This window comes from Meles meles, chromosome 7 (genome assembly GCF_922984935.1).
Source record: "Meles meles chromosome 7, mMelMel3.1 paternal haplotype, whole genome shotgun sequence".
NCBI lineage: Eukaryota > Metazoa > Chordata > Mammalia > Carnivora > Mustelidae > Meles > Meles meles.
Window position 1 is genome coordinate 4,120,669 of NC_060072.1, and position 20,968 is coordinate 4,141,636.

Consider the following 20,968-nt stretch of genomic DNA (forward strand, 5'->3'; position numbering starts at 1 on the left):
TCTTGGGAAGATTTTATTAGAGGCCTTCCTGCAAGTTGGACCAACGTGCCATGTCCCTCGGGTGGGGTCAGGGCGTGAGCACCTGCTGTGCGCAGACACCCCACCTCCCCACCCCCCACTGTCCCCGGGGGTAAGGCCAGTCGGGACAGTGTGGCCGCCCGGGGGTGGAGCCCGGGTTCAGTCCTGGAGCTTGCTGGTGTACACCTCGGCCCGGTCCAGCGGCGGCCCCCGGTTCACAGACGTGTACGCAGCCTCCGAGGTCCCCAGGGACCTGGGGACGGCCTCCTGCGTGATCTGGGAGTCGTGTGTCGTTTCCCTGTCCGAGCTGCCCGTGTCCCTGACCAAGGGGACGGAGAGGGCGAGGGTTAGGGGCACCAGGCAAGTCTAAACCCCTCTAGCTGGCGGGGGAGTTTCTACTTTGACACTGCTTTCCCGGCTGCCGTCTTGGGCGTGCACAGCGAAGAATGCCCGACAGAATGGAGAAGTGCAGGTGGGAACCCCGGGAAGGCTTCCTAGAGGAGGGGACAGTTACTCTGCCCTGAAGGAGGAGGGTGGGGGCTGGGAAAGGCATTCCAGGCATGTGACAGGAAGCGCTGAGAGTTCCGGGGTCACAGTGGGAAGTCCGGTGGGGCTGGAGCCATACCGGGGGCAAGCAGGGATAAATGCAGGAGCCAGGCCACAGTCAGGTAACTTTGGTTCCAGAAGGACGTGTCGTCCGAAAGGAGGGAGGGACAGAAGCATGTCCTTGCGCTCCCAGGTCCGGCCGGACAAACCAGACTCTTGGTGGCTAATCTTACCTACTATTCGAGTTTTTATGACTTAAATGTCAGAGGGCAACCTGATTTGCAAGTTCACCGCCCCCTCCTCCATCCGCCCTGCGCGTTCCCACCGAGCTGAGTTCTGCGTGCACTGATTTCACCTACTCCGGGAAGCTTTTCCATCCGCTCTCCCCATCCACGCTGCGACAGGCCCCCTGATGTCCTCAAAGCCTCCCGGGGGCTCCCTCCCTCTGGCTGAGAAGCACACGATTCATCCCCGTCCTGAAGACACTTTGCTCCTGCTGCTGCTTCCTCCCGGAAGCCCACCCTGGTGCTCCAGGCGGGGTCTTCCTCACCTTCCTCTGGGCTCCCACAGCACCCGCTGGAGCCCTGATGCACCCCTGTGCCAGCCTCCCAGGATCAGAGAAGCGTGAGCGCACCTGACACCCACCAGGCGGCCTGTGAGCAGCTCCAGACACACACAGGAGACCTCGAGTCCCGACCCAAACACACACACGTCAGAGCCGATGGGAGCATCGAGAGACCAGGGCTCTGGTCCCAGCTCTGTTTGAACTGGCTGTGTGACCCTGAGCCACCCTTAACCCCTCTGGCCTCAGTTTCCCCACCTGTCCAGCCAGTGGGTGAATCATGACTCAAAAAGCTAAGAGCTGTTCAGTGTCCAGATGCCACCTACGAACTCTGCAGGGATCATGTCACTTAGCCGTCATGACAGGAAGGACAAGATGTATTAATATCCCCATCTCCCAGATGAGGAAGGTGAGGCATAGAAGGAGAGGTGTTAGGGCTGAGCCCCTCCCTACCCAGCCGGATGACCCCAGGACACTGTTCCCCTCTCAGCGGACCCCCACACGCACACCCGCGATGGGAGGCAGCTCCCTCGCCTTCTGGGGTCACCCCCCACCTCGGAAGACCCTCTGGGTGGCGTGTGCCCAGGGTGGCCCGGAGTCTTGCCCTCCAGCTGGCAGGTACTCACAAAAGGCTGAGGACGACAGCCCCGGCAAAGGCGACGAGCAGGAAGAAGGGCAGGGAGCCCAAGATGGACGTGATGATGATCATGCCTCCGCTTCTCCGGCCGGGCCACGTGTCGATCGCTGAGTATGGGGTGACTGAGGGGACACAGACCGGCTTGCCCCCCAGATGCTGCACTCCAGCCTTCTCCCGGGGACACCCCCACCCCGCACCGGCCTGGCAGCCACAGATCTCAGGATGAAGCGGGGACCCAGGTCAGAGTCTGTCTCCCCCCAGGTCCGCGGTGCAATTACCTTGCTTGCCCCACGCCCTCTTGCCAACTCCCTCGTCTCCTCCACTTTTCACTGTCTTTCTGCATAATTTTAAACTCTAAACAGACTCAACTCTGGTGAAATGGATGGGACACGGACCATAAGCAAGTAGAGATGAGACAACGGGCCCTGGCCTAAGGGAGCCGGGTGCCCCACGACCCATCTCTGCTCCGGCCCGTGTCACCCTTCTGGAACTAGGTGGACAATTTACAGGTTGTCCCATGCGCCAGCCACTTTCTGGTCATTCCCATGCAGACCCGACAAGACCCGCATGCTCCAGATGGCTCACTGCCGCGGAGGGAGTTCGAGTTCCTGTTCGAGGGCATTTGGACTCCAGACTCAAGCCTACAAGTCTGTCAGGTCCCAGAGGGCACACTCTCCCCACAAGCTGACCTCAGGCCCTGCCCCAAAAGAGCCAGCCAAGCGCTTTGGTCTGCATTACTCCAAGGAACCCTGCTGGGGAGGCAGAGCAAGGATTTTTCTTCCCATTTCTCAGATGTGGAGACTGAGGTCCTGAGGGGGTCACAGAGCAGTGAGGCGCAGAACTCAGCTCTCATGGTCCCAAGGCAGCCCTGTTGCATGGGGACCACAACCCACGGCGTGCCACTGGGAGGGCGGGGAGGGGACCACCCCAGCCACACGCGCACACACGCCTGTCTGTCTACACCCCTCACTAGCCGTGTGACCTCCAGCAAGCTGTCAGAACTACTTCGTGCCCCATAAGCTTCCCATGGTGCAGGGACGGCGGGGTGCTCTACAGGTTAAATTCTCAGCTCTAGGCTGAGCACATCCTGGCACGAAGTCTCATCTTGGGGGAGAAGGTTCTAAACTTAGGGTCGGCTGCTGTCAAGTTGCCGTCGGAAATCTCTTCCATTGCCCTCAGGTTCAGCAGACACGGTTCTGGGTGTCAACCTCAAATGGGTGTTGAGAACCTGGAAGGAGGCTTGAGGAGGGACAGGGCAGGGCCACAGGCAGGTGCCTGGGCCTCGGAGTCCCCCGCCTTTAGGAAGCCCACCCAGTGTCCAGAGAACGGGGTGGAGAGGTGGGCCGCACTCCTGCTCCCTTCCAGGCTCGCCCCTGCTCTGAGTCCTAGCCTCCGGAACCTTCCAGAACCCTCTGGAGCCGTGTCATGTGGCTGTGAGGCCTCGACAAAGGGGCGGGTTAGGATGGAAAGACAGGGCAAAGTCCATGCCCCTTGGAGGCAAATGCCTGCACTTCAGTGATGCCAGCCTGCCCCTCACCGGCCTCGGCCACAGCACCCGGTCCTCAAGGAATGGAGGGGGAGGGGGATTCCCGGTCAAATCATTTTAAGATGCATTTTCCTCATCAACCCACCAGCCTGCCCGTGGCTGGGGAGACTGACTGAGTGACAGTCCGAGGGTCGCCCGCCCCCCAGCCCAGACCCACTACTTACGCCGGTTGGTGCGGATGGGGTCTGACCACAGGGTCTGGTCCTGTACCAAGCCCGTGGACGTGTTGACAAGGACGTACTTGAACCTGCAGGGAGATGGAGAGACGGGGACTTCTGTCTACCCTGCGTGCCCGGCCACAGGCAGGTGAAGGGATTGGGGGGATGGGTGTGGGGGGCAGAGAGGGTCCTTCTAGAAGATGGAAGCCATGGGGTGGGCTCTGGGCAGCAGGACAGTCCTGGGCTTGGCCATGGTGCTGGTAACCCCACTCCTGCCCCTGGACGCTTTCCGTGAAGACGTCAGCAGCTCTCCTCTCAGCTCGCCCTTTGGGGCCCCGTTTCTCTGTTTTCTGAAGGACGAGTGGAGCGTATCTGCTGAATATCCACTCATTTGTCCTCACAGCATCCTTACCTTCCACCATTCCCAGCCTGGTCTTGGGTATCACAAAAGGGACTTAAAAAAAAAAAAAAGGAATAATATTCATCCCCAACCCAACTGCACTGGGACAGGACTACCCTTTTACGTAGAAAACCCCAGCGGAGAGTCACTGATCATAAAGGAAGATCAGCACAGGATTCCCAGAGCCCACCTGAGGCCTCAGAAACGGCCAGTTTAAAAAGACGGATGGGGGGCGCCTGGGTGGCTCAGTGGGTTAAAGCCTCTGCCTTCGGCTCAGGTCATGATCCCAGGGTGCTAGGATCGAGCCCCGCATCGGGCTCACTGCTCAGCAAGGAGCCTGTTTCCTCCTCTCTCTCTGCCTGCCTCTCTGCCTCCTTGTGATCTCTGTCAAGTAAATAAATAAAAATAAATAAAAAGACGGATGGTCTGAGAACTCGAAACCAACAGCCTCTCATTTCACGCTGAAAAAAGTGAAAACCCTTCAAATCGCTACAGCTTCCGGTGTTGTGCCTAATCTCCTGTCTCTCTGGGTTTGAAGAGAATTCCAGAAGCTGGGATATGTGCCTTGGGTCCCCCTAGTCAGGAGGCTGGAAGGCGTAGGTGGAGGGGGAGGTTTTCCTCCATTAAGAACAAGGTCAGAGGTCAGAGATTGAGGGTGGGGCGGAGACACTAGGGCTTTCATCCTGCCCTGCAGCCGGGGCCAAAGGAGAGGCGAGCCCTCGGTCAGGATGGCAGGTGAGCAAAGGTCTGGGCCCCAGGTGGGCCTAGCAGGTGCAGAGACTCCGCCTTAGGCGTTTCCATGGCAACGGGAGTCGGTGTACCAGGCGAGACCCCATGGCCGAGGGACTCTGCACGGAGGAGAAACAAGTGTGGAAAGGAATCAGGGACCCGCTGGGGTTGGGGGGGTGGGCGTGGCAGGAGGCACGAAAGCCTAGGCCAGAAGGAGGCAGGAAAAAGCGAGGATGATGCGGGAGCTGGAAAAGCCTTGAGCGAGGCTCGAGTTCGTGTGAGGCCGCTGCTTCTCACGCAGTGACCCCTTCCCCGTCCGGACCAGCTAGCTTCCTCCCCTGACGGATGGCGCGCAGTGGGTAAGTGACCACCCCGCGGGGGATGAGCCGGGACCAGGCGCGGAATTTGTGGAGTCGTGCGACACGGAAACGCAGGCGATCTCAAGGTGGCAGTGGCGAAGGGGTCAGCCAAGCAGGGGCCTTCTGAGCACCTGGGGCGGGTCGCACGGCCCTTCAGGAGACCCGGGATGGTCCTGGCACAAGAAATGAGCCCCCCACGCCGCAGCCCTCCTGGGTCTTCCCGAGCAGGGGCTGCGGCACAGCGGCCCCTCCCCCGCGGCCGCCCACACCCACCTGTATCCCGTGGCTGCTGACAGGGGCGGGTTGCAGAGGCCCCGGAAGTTGGGGTCTGACAGGCAGGTCCCGTTGGCACCCACCCTGACGAGGTACGCGTTCAGGATTTCCGAGGCCCGGGCCACATCCCCTAGGGCATCCAAGCTGGGCAAGTCGCTGCAGGGGGACAGGTCAAAGGCCACAGCCTTGTAGGGGCCTGTCCTCCCTCCCTCCGTCTGCTGGAACGTGGAGCTCAGGGGGGTCCTGCTGTCGTCCTGCACAGAGGCGTTCCTGGAGCTCGCTGTAGGGACGGCGGCAGCAGTGAGGCTCCTCGCCACCCCGGCCTCAACAGGACTCCCTCAGCCGGTCACCCAATCCCCGAACATCCTTTGAGTAGTACGGTGCTGGGCCCCGAGGTCCTGGGCAGGGCCTGACCCTGCCTCAGGAGCTCCCTGTGCGCTGGAGGGGACGGGCAGCAGCACCCTGGACTTCGGGCAAGAGGAAGGCTCCTCCTCCTGCGGGCCAGTAAGACCTTACAGGTCCTCCCACCCCAACAGACTTCCATCATTTCCTCCCGAGAGCGCTGGCCCCGACTGTGAAAGGAGAAAGAGCCCGTGGTGTGCAAACACTGGGCCCGGGCCCACTGGATGGCCCCGAATGAGCTCCCGCACACGTCCGGCTACAGAAATGCAAGAGGCTGTCACTGGATTCCTTCTCCCAGAAGCCAGGATTGCTCTGGTGAACGGGCGGGACTGGCCCAGAGCACCCGGGTCCAAGTGCTTGGTTCTCCTGACCAACACCGGCCGCCCCCCCCCCCCGCCCTGGGCAAGCCTGGGGAAGGGCTGGGGCTGGAGGCACCAGAGATCCGGGCTCGCTTTCCTGCCTCTGTTGATTCCTGGCTCTGTGATGGGACAGCTGTCTGGCAATGTTGGGGTCAAGGCATGGGAAGCACTGAGCATCCTGTATGTGCTCAGTGACCCGTGCCGTCTGCACTTCTCCGCGAGCCGGGACCTCTCTCTGGGGCAAAGAGGAACGTGTGGCTGCAGCCCACAGCCCAGGGCTGGCCCAGAGCAGGCACAGCGAGGTGCATGGGGGGAGCTGCACGGCAGAGCGAGAGCATCCCACAACCTGCCCCCTTTCTGCCTCCCTGCAGACAGGCCAATCCCCCTTTCAGCGCCGCCCAAAGGAAGCAGAAGCCTTACCCAGGTCGACAAGAACGTAGAGGTAGATTTCATAGGTGCCGCCGAGGGCCGCGGGGCTGTCAAACATGCAGAGAGGCTTTTCCAAGGCCACAGTGGTGAGGGTGGGGTTGTTGGTGGCAAAGGTCACGCTGGCCAGTTGGGGCTGCAGGTTCACACCTAGAGGAGGCAGTGAGGACGGGAGCTGACCTCCAGTAGAACTGTCCACACCCGCAGGCACGCCATGTCTGCATACAGTCACTGGGCACCGAGGGTGTGACAGGCCCTGGGGTTCCACCGACCCACCGGCTGTCTCAGGAATCTGTCTCACACCCAGGCAGCTCCCCTGCCCTCACCAGCCATCCTCCCCGCCCAAACAAGCAGTCCAGACTAAGGGCTCATCTCTCCCCACCCACAGAGGGCCAGTTCCTAGAACCCCGGTGCCTCTGCAAAGCATCTCCTCACCCAGTCAGCCCAGTCTGGGAGTTCTACTCTCTCCACTGGGACCCCAGAAACCAGCCTCCCCCCAACCCCAGTCCTTTGCTCTACCACGCAAGTCTGACCCTGTCACTCTCCTGCTGGGCCCCTTCTGTGGCTGCATCTGTCTCTCACAGCACCCATCCAGAGACCTGTGACCCATGAGCCCTGGAACCCCCACCCGAGGAAACTTATTAATCAGTGTTGTCTTTATTATTAGTATCTGAATCCCCAGAGCCTGCGGCGTGGCGCAGAGCAGCATCCTGCCTGTCCCTGGAGCGAACACGCCAAGTTCCCGTCCCCAAGGCCGCGCGCCACCCCGGCTCCTCTGAGGACCGCGGGAGGGTCAGGGCCCAGGACTCAGGCGCCCGCCTTCCCGGGCACGACCCCTTCCCCCTTCCCCGCTCACCCACGCCGAGCCGCAGGCAGCCGAGGGCCAGCAGGGCCCAGAGCGGAGGCATAGCCCCGAACACAGCGCGGGAGCGCGGGCGCGCGGTGCAGGGGACCCGGGAGCCCCGCGCCTTTCACGGTCCGCGCACCTGGCGGCCCCGGCCCTCCCTCGGCCCCGCCCTGCCCCGCCCGTGCCGGCCAATCCCCGGCCCCCTCGCGAGCTATTTGCATACGCCCCGCCCCACGACGTGCCCGAGGCCCCACCTGCGAGGTGGAACCTCTCCCCGCGCCCTTACCGTAGCGCCCACTGTGCGCCGCGGCTGGGGTGCCGCTGTCCGGCAGCTGGGATACACGGGGGGCGGGGGCGGGGGGCATGACATCCCCTCTTTGAGCGGCCGCTTCCACCCTGGGAAGTGGGGGCGCTAATTCCTGCAGCTATTTACGGAGACCCCACTAAGCGCCAGGTGCGGGCTGGGCTCTGCTGAAGATGGAACCGGCTAGTCGGAGAAGGTGCGTCGCGGAAACCTTCCAGTCCCGGGCCTGTGCGCCCTCCGGGGACCCCAGGGTGACCCTTTGGGTTCACAGGTGCGAGCCCAGGGCGGGAACGACTCCCGGAAACGCCCAGATGGGGGGAGCGCAGTCCTGCCTCCCAGCCCCTGCCGGTTCAAAAGGCCTGCTCTGGGGGGGAGCGCTTGAGAACCGTGCTGGGGGCTTCCCCTGGTCTGGATGGTTCCTTCCAGCTTCGGGAATCGTGCTTTTTCTCCAGGAGCACCTGAAATATTACATTTTACATTTCAGACATAAGTCAGTGAGGATAGGAGGAAACTAAAACTGGAAACCAGTAGAAAGTAAGGAATCGAGGTATAACACGAAGGTCATAACCCCACGGAGAAAAACACCGTGTGAGAGACTCCGGAAGGCCCGTCAGACAGCGCTGGCTTGCAGAGAGCTCTCTAAGGGCAAAGAGGACTCTAGCAGGACCCCGCTCCGCAGGAGCCAGGCAGCCGGGAGGACAGACGGTTCTGGAGCAACCCGCGGTATCCTAGAACTGGGGTCAGGACCCAGGCCCTCCCTGCGGGAAGAGGGAGCTTTGGAAAGGAGGAGGAAGAACTTCGGGAGTTTTGAATTAGCAGGCTCCTTGGGACAAAATAACAACTCCCGAGCTCTTCTGTCTGCCCCAGTGACTCCCACGTGGCAGGAGCCCCCACTCAGCACTCTGGGTCGTGAAACAGCCGTCCCCAGTAAATGACACCAGAACCCCTTGGAGACAGGGTGCCTCCGGGGCTGGGACAGGGGATGTCAAGAGGAGCCTAGATGCTACAGTGCTAGAAGGTGATGAGGGGCTGTCCGAGGTACTGGCACAGAAGGGGCTTGAAGGGGCTCCCAGTGGCGCCGTGGAATTTGCACACAAAATAAATAGTAGAAGTAACGTGTTTAGCCCATTGGATGAGACACGAATCCATGAGTCAATACTGGTACTTTTTAAAAAAGTTGTAAAAGAGGGGCACCTGGGTGGTTCAGTGGGATAAGCCTCTGCCTTCAGCTCAGGTCATGATCCCAGGGTCCTGGGTTCGAGCCCTGCATTGGGCTCTCTGCTCAGCGGGGAGCCTGTTTCCCCCTCTCTCTCTCTGCCTGACTCTCTGCCTACTTGTGATCTCTGTCTGTCAAGTAAATAAATAAAATCTTTAAAAGCAAAGTTGTAAAAGGGAACATTTTTCTTCAAAAAGCACCAACTAATAAATGTACAAGGAATGCCGGAGCACAAATCAGCGTTCTGCAAACATGCTGGTAATAACGGACTTCAGGAGAGCATCTTCTCAATCAGTCTGAAAACCACAGAGAAACGAATTTTAAGGACCAACAGGTGCAGGAATCGGGGTGTCAATTTCATGAAGGAATCGAACCTCACGTGACCAGGAATGGGGTGCACTGACCTCACGAGCTTCCTGGGTCGTGCCTCTGAGAAGGCTCGGGACCATCTGGGTAATGCTTCCATCCAAAAATTTAACCCTGAATCCAAACAAATGGAAACATGCGGACAAATCCAAATTAAGGGTCCTTCTGCAAGCCAGCTGGCCTGGATGCTTTGAAATGTTCCCATCAGCAAAGGCAGAGGTAGACACGAAACAAAAGGCTGAGAACCGTTGTAGATTGAAGGAGACAAAACAACTCACTGCCCCTTGCGACCCTCTAGGTTAATTCTTACTAAAAACAACCTGTAGGGGCACCTGGGTGGCTCAGTCTCTTGAAGGGCTAACTCTTGGTTTCGGCTCAGGTTATGATCACAGGGTCTTGGGAGAGAGTCCCGCATTGGGCTCCCTGCTCAGCGGGGAGCCTGCTTCTCCCCCCATCCCCCAGCCCCTCCCAAATATTTATTGTATTGTTCTTGAAATGTGTCTGTAGTTTGAAATTTGCCCAAATAAAAATGTTTTTAAAAACCAAACGTGCTGCTCCTGTCTCTGGGCCTCAGAGACTTGGGGAGGGGTCCAATCGCCAGAGCCCTGACATGCGGAGTGGACGGTCAGATCCTTATCACCCGGGGACAGAATGTAACAGAAAGTCTTTGCCCCAGAGATAAGGATCTTTGGGCAAAGCAGTGGGGGTTCCTCTAAGAATTTTTATGGGCTGACATTTCTCGTCCAACGATTGTTTGTGAACCTGGACTTGAATAGGGACTGGCCAAGCTGATCACGAAGGTTCAGCCCAAGGTTACCCACGAGAGGGAGAAGACCCCAGGCACGTTGGTCTGCTCCCAGACCCTGCAGTTTCTCATGAAAAAACATACAAAAAGTCCTCCGGTCTCTTGTCTTACCCAAATATGGCAAGAACATCTGGGGAAAAGAGTTAAAATAACAATCTGCTAAGGCCCCAAAACATTCTGGAAAAAAAAAGAAAAAAGAAAAAGCCTTGCATTTATAAACAAGTCTGCACTTCAAAGATGCTGACTTTTGCTGGGCCAGTTCTGAGGAGGGAGGAGTGCAGGAGGAGAGGGTCGCCGTGGTCCCTTCACCGGGGAGACTCCCAGGCTGGTGTGCGTGGAGGGAAACGGGGGACAGGAGGGACCCTCAAACCAATCTCCTGCTGCAGCCTCGTGCCCCAGGTGCACATTCCAAGAACATTTTTGCCAAAAAAAAAAAAAAAAAAAAGTTTTAAAAATTTCCCTTTCAGATCAAGCAAATTCCAGGGCACAGAGCTTTGAGTCTGACTTTAAATCTGTTTTTCTACCCCAGTGCTTCAGACTGTCTCTGTGAACCCTGGCCCGGATGACATGCTTGTCAGGAGGCCACCAAGCAGGAAGTTCTGGGATGTGAAAGGTTATGCAAAGCCCAGCCCTGCACAGTCCTCCTTTGAATTCGAAACGTGGGGAATTTATGGGTTGGAAATTTTTGACCCAGAAATGTTTCTCCCAGCACCAGAGAGGCCTGAGCTGGTTTCTGCTACTCATTTTTTAAGGGGTCAGAGACGCTGTGGGTAACTTTCGCCCCCGGAGGCTCTCTGTGGCTTTTAGTGTTCGCTACATCCGAGAGGTTCTGAAAACCAAACTTTCCAACGTGCTCAGATTCGGTCCCCTTGACACCAAATGAAATCAAATGCAAGCAAAGCGCCCCAAGCCCTGGGCCTTGGGGGCTCAGGGGTACACCCCTGGCACGGGTTGTTCTCAGCCTGCCCTCCTGCTCCCCCAGGCTCCAGACACCTGTCCTGCCAAGCGTTCCCGCCTTGGTAGCCCTGAAAGACCCTGCCCCTTTCCAAAGCCTTTGTTTCTTTTTCAGGGAATCTGGGCTAGCAGGTGCCCCCTTGCTGAACAGAGGCAGGAAATGAAGGCCCTGGGCCCCGGGCACCGGACAAGGCTGGAGGTTCGATGTCTTCACCGTCTCCTGGCTGCCGCCTGCGACGCTGCAAGCTCAGGCCTGTCCTGTCCTCTCCCGGCTGCCCCAGTCCCCCTTTCTGGCCCCTCTCACGCTGAATCCAACCTTATTCAACAACTTTGTCCTGAGTGCCTGCTGTGTGCTGGGCACATCAGTCCCCCAAGAGACTTGAATCTGTCTCTTCCTTCCCCGTCCTGCTACGCTGCCCGGTACACCATATTAGTTTGCTGGGGCTGTGACCCGAATAGCACAGGCGGGGCCTGAGCCACAGACACTTGGTTTCTCAGAGCTCTGGAGGCCCGAAGTCTGAGATCAAAGCATGGGCAGGGCTAGTTCCTCCCAGGGCCTCTCTCCTGGGCATGCGGATGGCCGTCCTCACCCTGTGTCCTCACGTGACGTCCCTTTGTGTGTGTCTGTATCCTGATCTCCTCTTTTCCTGAGGACACCAGTCAGGTTGGATTAGGGCTCATCCTAAGGACTGTATTTTATCTTAATTACCTCCTCTAAGGCCCTGTCAACAAATATAGTCATGTTCTAAGGTCCTGGGGTTGAGGGCCTCAGCCTATGGATTTGGGGCGGGGGGGGACACAGTTGACTGGACAGATGGACATGCCCAGGGAGCCCCAGGTAGGATATAGGGAAGCGGATTTTAAATTTAAGTCACAGGACCCCATGGAACCCTATGCAGCCCTGCCTCCGCCTGGGCCCGTTCTCTCACCTGTCACCTCTCCAGGGCCTCTCCACCCAGAAGCCACAGTGGCATTTCTAAAGTATAAATCCGGTTGTCACCTCCCTTGCGTAAAGTCCCTCGGAGACCCTGACTGTCCTCAGGACACAGCCGCGCTTCTGACCCCAGCGTCCAAGGCCCTGCGTGGCGGCTCACTACGGCCAACCTGCCTGCCTCCCCTCTCACCTCTCACCCCTGGCACCAGCCCCACTGGACACTGGCGTGTCCCCAAGCTCCCCACGCTCTCTCTTGCCCTGTGTGGCTCCAAAAACAAGGGCTTTCTCTGTTGTCCCCGACTTTGGTGTCAAGGACTAAGGCTTTCTCAAGTCCCCTCCCCTGGACCGCTGCCCTGAGGCCCTTTCTGTACCCGCTGGGACCACTGCCTGGGGGGCCCGGGTGGTGCTTCTGCATGGAGGTCCCCTGTCCTCCAAGGCCAGCCCCAATCCATCCTCCTCCGGAAGTCTTCCTTCTGTGGCTCTCCTGCACGTGACCTGTGGGCTTTGATCATCATGCCTTTGGTGTATCTTCCTCCCCCAAGCCCCAGAAGAAGAGCCCCTCCCAGGCCACGATCGTGTCCTCTTCCCCACGATGGCTTCTGTGCCCTGCCCAGGGCACATGCCCATCAGTGTCGAATGAACAAGTGAAAGAAGTTTTCAATGAACATAAGTAAAAGAGAGGAAAGTCTTTCCAGGTGCCAAGTGTGTCTCGGTTCACGGTGGACTCTTCTGGAAGGAGTTAGATCGTGGCACAGAGAAGGCTGACGTCAGCATAGCCCAGAGGAATGTTCACAAAGTAGTCGCATTTTGCAGGATGGGCCACCAGGACTTGGGCTGATGATGGGATATGGAGAACAGGTGAGCGGAAACTGAGGCTGGCCTGCGGGACTGGAAGGAGGGAGTTGTCCTTAACCGAGATGGGCAAGACCATAGGAAGAGTGGGTCTGGAGGGGACAGGGAATCAAGACATGGGTTTTAGAGGCAACCCACGGAATGGGAGAAGATATTTGCAAATGACAGTACAGACAAAGGGCTGATATCCAGGCTCTATAAAGAACTCCTCCAACTCTACACACATGAAACAGATAATCACGTCAAAAAAAGGGCAGGAGACATGAACAGACACTTCTCCAACGAAGACATACAAATGGCCCAACAGATACATGAGAATATGTTCATCATCATTAGCCATCAGGGAGATTCAAATCAAAACCACACTGAGGTACCACCTGACACCAGTTAGAATGGCCAAAATTAGCAAGACAGGAAACAACGTGTGTTGGAGAGGATGTGGAGAAAGGGGAACCCTCTTCCACTGTTGGTGGGAATGCAAGTTGGTGCAGCCACTTTGGAGAACAGTGTGGAGATTCCTTAAGAAATTAAAAATAGAGCTTCCCTATGGCCCTGCAATTGCACTGCTGGGTAGTTAGCCCAAAGATACAGATGTAGTGAAAAGAAGGGCCATCTGTACCCCAGTGTTTATAGCTGCAATGGCCACAATTGCCAAACTGTGGAAAGAACCAAGATGCCCTTCAACGGACGAATGGATAAGGAAGATGTGGTCCATATACACGATGGAGTATTATGCCTCCATCAGAAAGGACGAATACCCAACTTTTGTAGCAACGTGGACGGGACTGGAAGAGATTATGCTGAGTGAAATAAGTCAAGCAGAGAGAGTCAAGTATCATATGGTCTCACTTATTTGTGGAGCATAAGGAATAACACGGAGGACATGGGGAGATGGAGAGAAGGGAGTTGGGGGAATTCAGAGGGGGAGACGAACCATGAGAGACTGTGGACTCTGAGAAATAAACTGAGGGCTTTGGAGAAGAGGGGAGTGGGCGGTTGGGCGAGCCTGGTGGTGGGCATTCAGGAGGGCACGGACTGCATGGAGCCCTGGGCGTGGTGCATAAACAATGAATCTTGCAACACTGAAAAAAATAAAACCAAGTTAAAAAAAAAAAAAAAAGACATGGGTTTTAGAGCTTTTCATTCCGTATTTCCCAGATGAGGCTCTGGAGCCCAACAGTGGAAAGTAGCTTGGTGGGGCCACCCAGCCGCCCCGGGTTGGTTGGCTCAGAATCGCTCTCCCTCTGCCGCCTGGGGGAGTCCCCACCGGCCCCTCACCTGGAGCCGACCTGGGTGGCTCAGAACCAGGAGGATGAGCCCAGGCCCTGGAGGGAGGAGGGGGAGCATTTTCTCTCCCAAGCACCTCCCCCTCCCTCGTGTCTCTTCATCCCTGTACCAGCTTGGATGGGCCTTTGGTGTCTCCCCCCACCGCACCCTCCTCCGCTTTACAGAGGAGAAAACAGGACCCCTGGACCCCCGGGGAATGGCTGAGCACTGGGAGCCCAGACTTCAGGCCTCGGTCTGGTTTGGAGGCTGCTCAACCCTTCCCCAGCCCCATCCATCCCAGCCACTGCCTGGCCGGCTGGAAGGGGCCCCCCGAGCACCCAGATGCACCGAGGCCCAGAAGGAAGAGCTGGTGACAGCCGCCAGCCCAGCCCCAGCAGGCGGGATCAGGAGCCCCTGATCTCGCTCCCATGTGTGCTCCTGCATCCCCGCCGACATGCACGCGGAGCGCCTGACCTCTGTCTGCTGCCTCTCGAGCTCAGATACAGAGCAGTTCCTACTGGGTGCTCTCTGACCCTGCCCTTTGGGTGCTGGAGACACCCGGCCCACAGCCGCACATCTAAAATGACTTTTCCATGTCCTGTCCCCACCCTAAGTTAAGCCCCATCAGGGCACCTGAGATGCCCGACAAATGTCTTCTTGTGAACCCGTGAATGCCTCAGGCCTCCCTGGACACTTCCCCGGGGAGGCCCGGAGGCATCCAGGCTAAGCACAAGGGACTTACCGCCCACCCCGCCGGCTGCAGCTTTGGGCCAGCAAAGTGCTCGCTGCGCAGCGTCCGCCGTTGGAAACGGTCATCATCTGTCCCTCGTGGGTCTGCTCGGAGGATGAAGTAAACCCGGGTGGACGGCAAAGGACTCGGCTGGGAGGATTTGCTGAGGCCGTACGTGGAGAAGGAAGACACCTGGGCGCTTGCTTGCTCAGCTTCGTCTTCCTAAACTAAAATAACTACAACAGCAAACTCAGCTCCCCGAGTGTACTCGCCACCCGGCCAGTGTGGGGTAGCCAGGCCCGCGGCCGGCAGCCACCATGCAGGACCCGGCAGAGCTGGAACGTTCCCGTCCCTGCAGAAGGTTCTGCACTGTCTGGAGGCCGGGGCGGCCGTCTGTGGGGCCTCCCACGGGGATTCCATTTACCGGTTAGAACGGGGACAGGATAAGAGGTGGGACACGGGAGAACGCCTGTGACAACGGCTGCTTGTACGGTAAGGAGCCTCATTCCTTCCCTCAAATGAACGTGCATTTAGCAAGCGCGTATCAACGGCCTGCCACGCTGCACTGGGGATACAATGTCCCGACCCGCGTGGGAGGAAAGACACCCCGCGCTCAGGATGCTTTATAGCAGGGAAAGGAGACATTCGTCAAATAATCAGACAAAACACATCCCCCAAAACCCATCCCAGGCTAGGGAGAGGCTATTGGAGTCTGGGCTGGGAGGACAGGCATCCCGAGGGAGCGGCACCTCGGCTGGGCTCTGGGGGGTGAGGTCTGGCCAGGCAGAGGCTCCCAAGCCCGTGCGGACAGGACTGTGTGCTGGCACGAGACATTTAGGACTGCACCCCAGCAGGGGGTGGGGCGGCCCCTCCTGCTGCCCGGGACCCCCAGGCCTCAAGGGGCAAGAAGAGAGTCTGCTGGAAGGCCACAGACCCAGCTCCCACCGGTGACCTCCACCTCCAGACCAGCTGTTGGGAGGATGAAAAGGCATCAGGAGGGGCACATGGAGGGAGTCTGGTCTTTGCCCCTTCCAGGAGACATGGCTGGAGGCCCCACGGGAAGTGACAAGCCAAGGGTCTCCTCCCCAGCTTTTGAGTTCAGCTTGCAAACCTTAGATTCTAACGTACGGCTCTAGCAAATGTGAACGCTTAGGAAAAGGGGCGACCGGGTGGCTCAGTGGGTTAAGCCTCTGCCTTCAGCTCAGGTCATGATCTCAGGGTCCTGGGCTCGAGTCCCACATTGGGCTCTCTGCTCAGCAGGGAGCCTGCTTCCCCCCCCTCCTTCTGCCTATGTGTGATCTCTCTCTCTGTCAAATAAATAAATAAAATCTGGGGCGCCTGGGTGGCTCAGTGGGTTAAAGCCTCTGCCTGTGGCTCAGATCATGATCCCAGGGTCCTGGGATCGAACCCCGCGTCGGGCTCTCCGCTCAGCAGGGAGCCTGCTTCCTCCTCTCTCTCTGCCTGCCTCCCTGCCTACTTGTGATCTCTGTCTGTCAAATAAACAAATAAAATCTTAAAAATAAATAAATAAATAAAATCTTTAAAAGAAAGAAAAGGAAGAAACGATTGTTGTTGTGGAGAATTTAAAACACACAGAGAAGTAGTGTTGATAAAGTACGTGCCTAGTGCACAGCCTCACCAATGACCAGCACTGGGCTAATTCTGTCGATTCAAAATTTTTTTCATCATGAAGAATTATAAATATGTACAAAGGTAGAGCGATTGCACAATGACTCTCGAGTACCCATCCCCCGGCGTCAACAATGACAGACGTCCCCAGCGTTAACAATGACGGAAGCCGTCGGTCTTATTTTGCTCACGCCCATTTGCCCACCCCCTGAGGTGATTATGAACCAAATCCTAATTTGCAACCATTGAAGCTACAGAATGTTGGATTATTCTAGGAGTCCTTGGCTTGAGCAAGAAAACATCTTCCAACAAATGTATTCTTTATTGATATAATAATGGAATGAAGGATAAGACAGTGTAAGCACGTTCTGGTATGGCCCCCCTCCCAGGACATTACGGTAACTTTGTATCACTATGGGCGTGGTTCTTCATAGAGTCAGTCTGCTTTAATCAAGCAGGGTCAGTTTTCTTCCTTTGATCTTCAAATTGTCAGAACCTCGGCCAAAGGGAGCCCTTAAGCAAGCTCTGGCGTCCTCGTGACATGACCCCAATGATCCTTAACAGTCTTTCTTGCCCTGTGGGTCACCACAGCGTTCCAGGTCCAGCAGGTGGCTCCTGGCTCACCCAGAGGGACGTGGGGACATGCCCGTCATTAATGGTTGGCTACTGTAGTTATTTGAAACGTGAGTTTGTGTCAATATTTCCGATGTAGTTCTAACATTCTTCTATTATTTGATTCTATAATTGTTCCTTTGTGTTCTCGCCTGAAAATCTTGATGCCTACCCCATGAACATAATACTTAGTTGCTTTTGTTTACAATGCAATACAATAGTTCCAAAATAATTCTGCCAGTATAAAAACCCAAAGGAAGGCAGGAAGGAGGGAAGAAGGAAAAAGTACCAAAGCAAGAACAAGATTTTCTTAGCAAGTCATTTTATGGGTAGCCTGCTTCACTTTGTAATGGTGAATTTTATGCATCAAATTGGCTGAACCACAGGGGCCAGATATGTAGTTAAACATTATTCTAGATGTTTCTGTGAAAGTGTGTTTTGGACGAGATTATCATTTAAATCAGTGGACTCCAAGTAAAGCAGTTTACCCTCCATGATGTGGGTGGGGCTCAGTCAATCAGTTGAAGGCTGAAATAGAACAAAAGACTGACCTCCCCAGAGCAAGAGGGAGGGCTGTCTCCAGCTGGCTCTTGGACTTGAACTTCAGCCTCTCCAGGTCAGGGAGACTGACCTGATGGCTGCCCTGCAAATTTGGGACTTACCAAGCCTCTACCGTCCCATGAGCCAGTTTATTAAAACCTCTCTCCCTCCTCTCTCTCCTCCCCTGACACCCTGCCGTGGCCAGGTTTGTCTGCAGGACCGTAAGACACCTTCTGAGGATGCTCTATCCAATGCCTTTCAACAAGGGATGATTCTGCCCCTGGGAGACATGTAGCAATGTCTGGACGCACTCCTGGTTGACACCGCTGGGTGACGAGGAGGGGTGCTGGGAGTGAAGCCCAGAAATGTTCCTAAGCATCCTACAGGTCACAGGGCAGCGGCACACAAGAATGCACGGTCGAAGTCTGAGCTTAGACTAGCGAGGCAAACCTCGGCTGAAAGCGTGGAGCAGGACCACAAAAGTGGAAATAGAGTCAACTGTGATTATAACTCCAGGAAAAACCAGTCCCAACAAAGTGGGCTAGGCTGGAGAGCAGCGTCCCAAAGATCTCTTCAGCTGAACCCACGGAACTCACCCATTTAAAGTGCAGTGCTCGGGGCGCCCAGCTGGTTCAGCCGGTGAAGCATCCGCCTCTGGATCTCAGGGTTGTGAGTTCGAGCCCCACGCTGGGTGTAGAGATTGGTCACTTAAACATAAAATCTTAAAAAAAAATAAATGAAATATAAAGTGCGTAATTCTGTGGTTCTTATTTGCAGGGCTGTGCAATCCTCACCACGAGCAGACGTCTTCATCACACCCCATACCCATCAGCGGGCGCTCCCTCCCTGTTCCTGCTCTCCCTGGCAACCACGAGGCCGGTTCCTGTCTCTAAGGACTATTCTGGGAGCTTCATATAATTGGCCTCACACAATATGAGGCTTTTTGTGGCTGTCTTCTTTCCCTGAGCACAATGTTTTCGAGATTCATCCGTGTCTTTTTTTCTTCTTTCACCGAGCGCAATGTTTTCAAGATTCATCCATGTCTTTTTTTTGTAAGATTTATTTATTTATTTGAGAGAGAGAGAGAGAGAGCTGGGGAAGGAACAGAGGCAGTGAGAATCCGAAGCGGACTCTGCACTGAGCATAGAGCCCGACATGGGGCTCGATCTCACGACCCCGAGATCTTGACCTGAGCCAAAATCACGACTCGGGCGCTTAACCGACCGAGCCCCCCGGAGCCCCCTGTCGTAGCACCTATCAGGGCTCTGTCCCTTTGCACAGCCATATTCCACGGTATGGCCAGGCAGCGCCGTGGTCCTTCCCCATTCGTGCACTGATTGGCATTTGGGTTGTTCTCACTTCGAGGCCTTTAAAATTCCTGCTGCCGTGAACTTCCATGCACACGTTCTCGCGTGGACAGGCGCGTTCTCTCGGGTAGATAACCTGCTGCAAAATGGCTAGGACGCGTGGTTACTGTCTCATCAGCCCTTCGAGGAGCTGCCGGGCTGTTCTCCACGGCGGCCACACCGATTTGCGTTCTCGCCAGCAGTGCCCGAGGGGTCGCTCCCCCCCACATCCCACCCACACTCGTTACCCAATGTCTGTCTTGTGTATCACGGATACCCTAGCAGGCGTGAAAGGGTATCTCGTGATGCAGAGGGGTTCGCACGACCTGGGGATCGCACTGTTTGGTTTGGAATATCTCAACGGCTTCCTGTGTATCTCAGGAGAAAGTCCAGGATCCTCCCCTTGAACCTCCAAGCCCGGCGTGCGTGGCCTGTGCCACCGTGGACCCGGCTCCCAGGCGCCCCTCCCACAGCAGCCTGGCCTCTGTGTCGAGCTCCAGCCACGCGAGCCGGCTCTCCTCCCCATCAGGCTGCTGCTGTCCTCTCTGCCTTCGAAGGCTCACCTGCTCCACCTGTCCCCTCCCCCGTTCTGTGCCAGACTCTTGTCTAGTTTTTGACGGCCTGAGTTGAAATGTCCCTCCATCCCTCTGGGGACCGGTGCCTGACCCGCATCCCACAGGCTCTCAGCATCCCAGGCTGCTGCTTTGCTGCCTTCAGAAAATATCGCCCCGTTCATTGGTCCGTCCCCCCACACCCACCCCTGCCTGCCACAACAACCATTTGTCCCAGAGCCTGGGACGGTGCCTTAAATGAAGGAAGTACAGAGTACGGAGCACTTAGCACAGGGGTGGAGCTGAGGGGAGCACGAGCAGGAGAGGCTTGCTAGGGTGAGATCTTCCCTGCTCATCTGCTCAGACCTTGTAGCCAGGCCTCGCTGGCCCGGGCCCTCGCTAACCCCAGTGGGCAGAGGTGTGGCCCAGAAGGAGTCAGGGTCTCGTGTACTCAGCACTTGCTAGGTGCTAGCGAGGGGCGGATCAAAGAATTTTCTACCTCCTCTCTGGTCCTGACCATAGCTTTCGTGGTAGGAGTTCTTGTTATGCCCATTTTTTTTTTCTTTTAAAGATTTTATTTATTTATTTATTTGACAGAGACAGAGAGATCACAGGTAGGCAGGGAGGCAGGCAGAGAGAGGAGGAAGCAGGCTCTCCATGGAGCAGAGCGCCAGCTCGATCCCAGGACCCCAGGACCATGACCCGAGCAGAAGGCAGAGGCCCCAACCCACCGAGCCACCCAGGTGCCCCTTGTTATGCCCATTTTAAAGGTGGGTATGTTCAATTTCCTGGGGCTGATGTAAAAAAACCTCACCTCAAACGGGAGGTTTACAACAACAGGAATTTATTCCTGCATGGGCCTGGGGCCAACGGCTGCCACCGCAGTGTGGCAGGCCCGTGCTCCCCCTGGAGGCTCCTGGAAGAATTTGTTCCTGGAGGCTGGTTTTCAGTTTCAGGGCTAGCTGGTGGCCTCCAGGCTCCAATCTCTGCTCTGTGGGTCACACGGGCTCCTTCCTTGTCTCTGAACTCCCTCTGCTTCTCTCTGATAAGGAACATGAGATTGCATTTGGGACTCACACCGATAGCCGAGTATAAAGTCCTTCTAGAAAACCCTTAATTAATCATCTTTGTTCTGGAAGGTTCAATGCCCAGGTTCTGGGATCGGGAGGTGGAAGTATCTTTTGGGAGGCCACCGTTCAGCACACCACGGGCCACGGCGTTGGGGTGACAGAGCGGGCCCAGGAGCAGCACAGTGTGGCCCCTGAGCTTGGGTCTCCCTGGGGCCTGCTCACTCCCCAGGGACAAGACAACAAGCCCGCCCGAGGGACAGGGCGTCGTGGCTGGTCTGCTGAAACTGGAGAGGCTTGGGGGAGTGGGGCTGAGCTGGGAGCACCTGCATCTTGGAGCCGCAGACGCCCAGGCAGGTGACCCCAGAGGGCATCACTGCGGGCGCCCCCGGGTGCCACGCTCTGCTGGAACTTTCCAGGAGTGACCTGTTGAGGGCTATCCGAGGTGTATTTGTTTCTTGTCTGTGTCCCTGCGTTAAACATAAGCTCCCCGAGGGCAGTCTTGGTGTCCCAGGAGCAGTGCCTGGCCCACAG

General features: G+C 56.8%; 1 protein-coding gene across 2 annotated transcripts; it reads right to left on the reverse strand.

Annotated features, from left to right (window-relative positions):
- UPK3A (uroplakin 3A) lies at positions 1 to 7,404 on the reverse strand. Of its 2 annotated transcripts, none has more exons than XM_046012546.1 (6): positions 7,272 to 7,404; positions 6,410 to 6,565; positions 5,312 to 5,508; positions 3,474 to 3,556; positions 1,753 to 1,885; positions 1 to 337 (listed from the first exon to the last, which is right to left on the reverse strand). In XM_046012546.1, the coding sequence occupies exons 1-6, from the start codon at positions 7,321 to 7,323 to the stop codon at positions 68 to 70; spliced, it is 891 nt and encodes a 296-aa protein (XP_045868502.1). In that variant the 5' UTR covers positions 7,324 to 7,404; the 3' UTR covers positions 1 to 67. The 2 variants fall into 2 exon arrangements, with proteins under 2 accessions (XP_045868502.1, XP_045868503.1); XM_046012547.1 differs by having other exon boundaries at positions 5,229 to 5,508.
- Positions 7,405 to 20,968: the final 13,564 nt, after the last annotated feature.

Excerpts from the sequence above, each read along its gene's own strand:
- UPK3A (XM_046012546.1), bottom strand. The coding sequence starts at position 7,323 with ATGCCTCCGCTCTGGGCCCTGCTGGCCCTCGGCTGCCTGCGGCTCGGC. Across the intron at positions 5,509-6,409 it reads CTACGTTCTTGTCGACCTGG|CGAGCTCCAGGAACGCCTCT; the intron begins GTAAGGCTTCTG and ends CCGTCCCTACAG. Across the intron at positions 3,557-5,311 it reads TGAACGCGTACCTCGTCAGG|GTTCAAGTACGTCCTTGTCA; the intron begins GTGGGTGCCAAC and ends ATCTCCCTGCAG.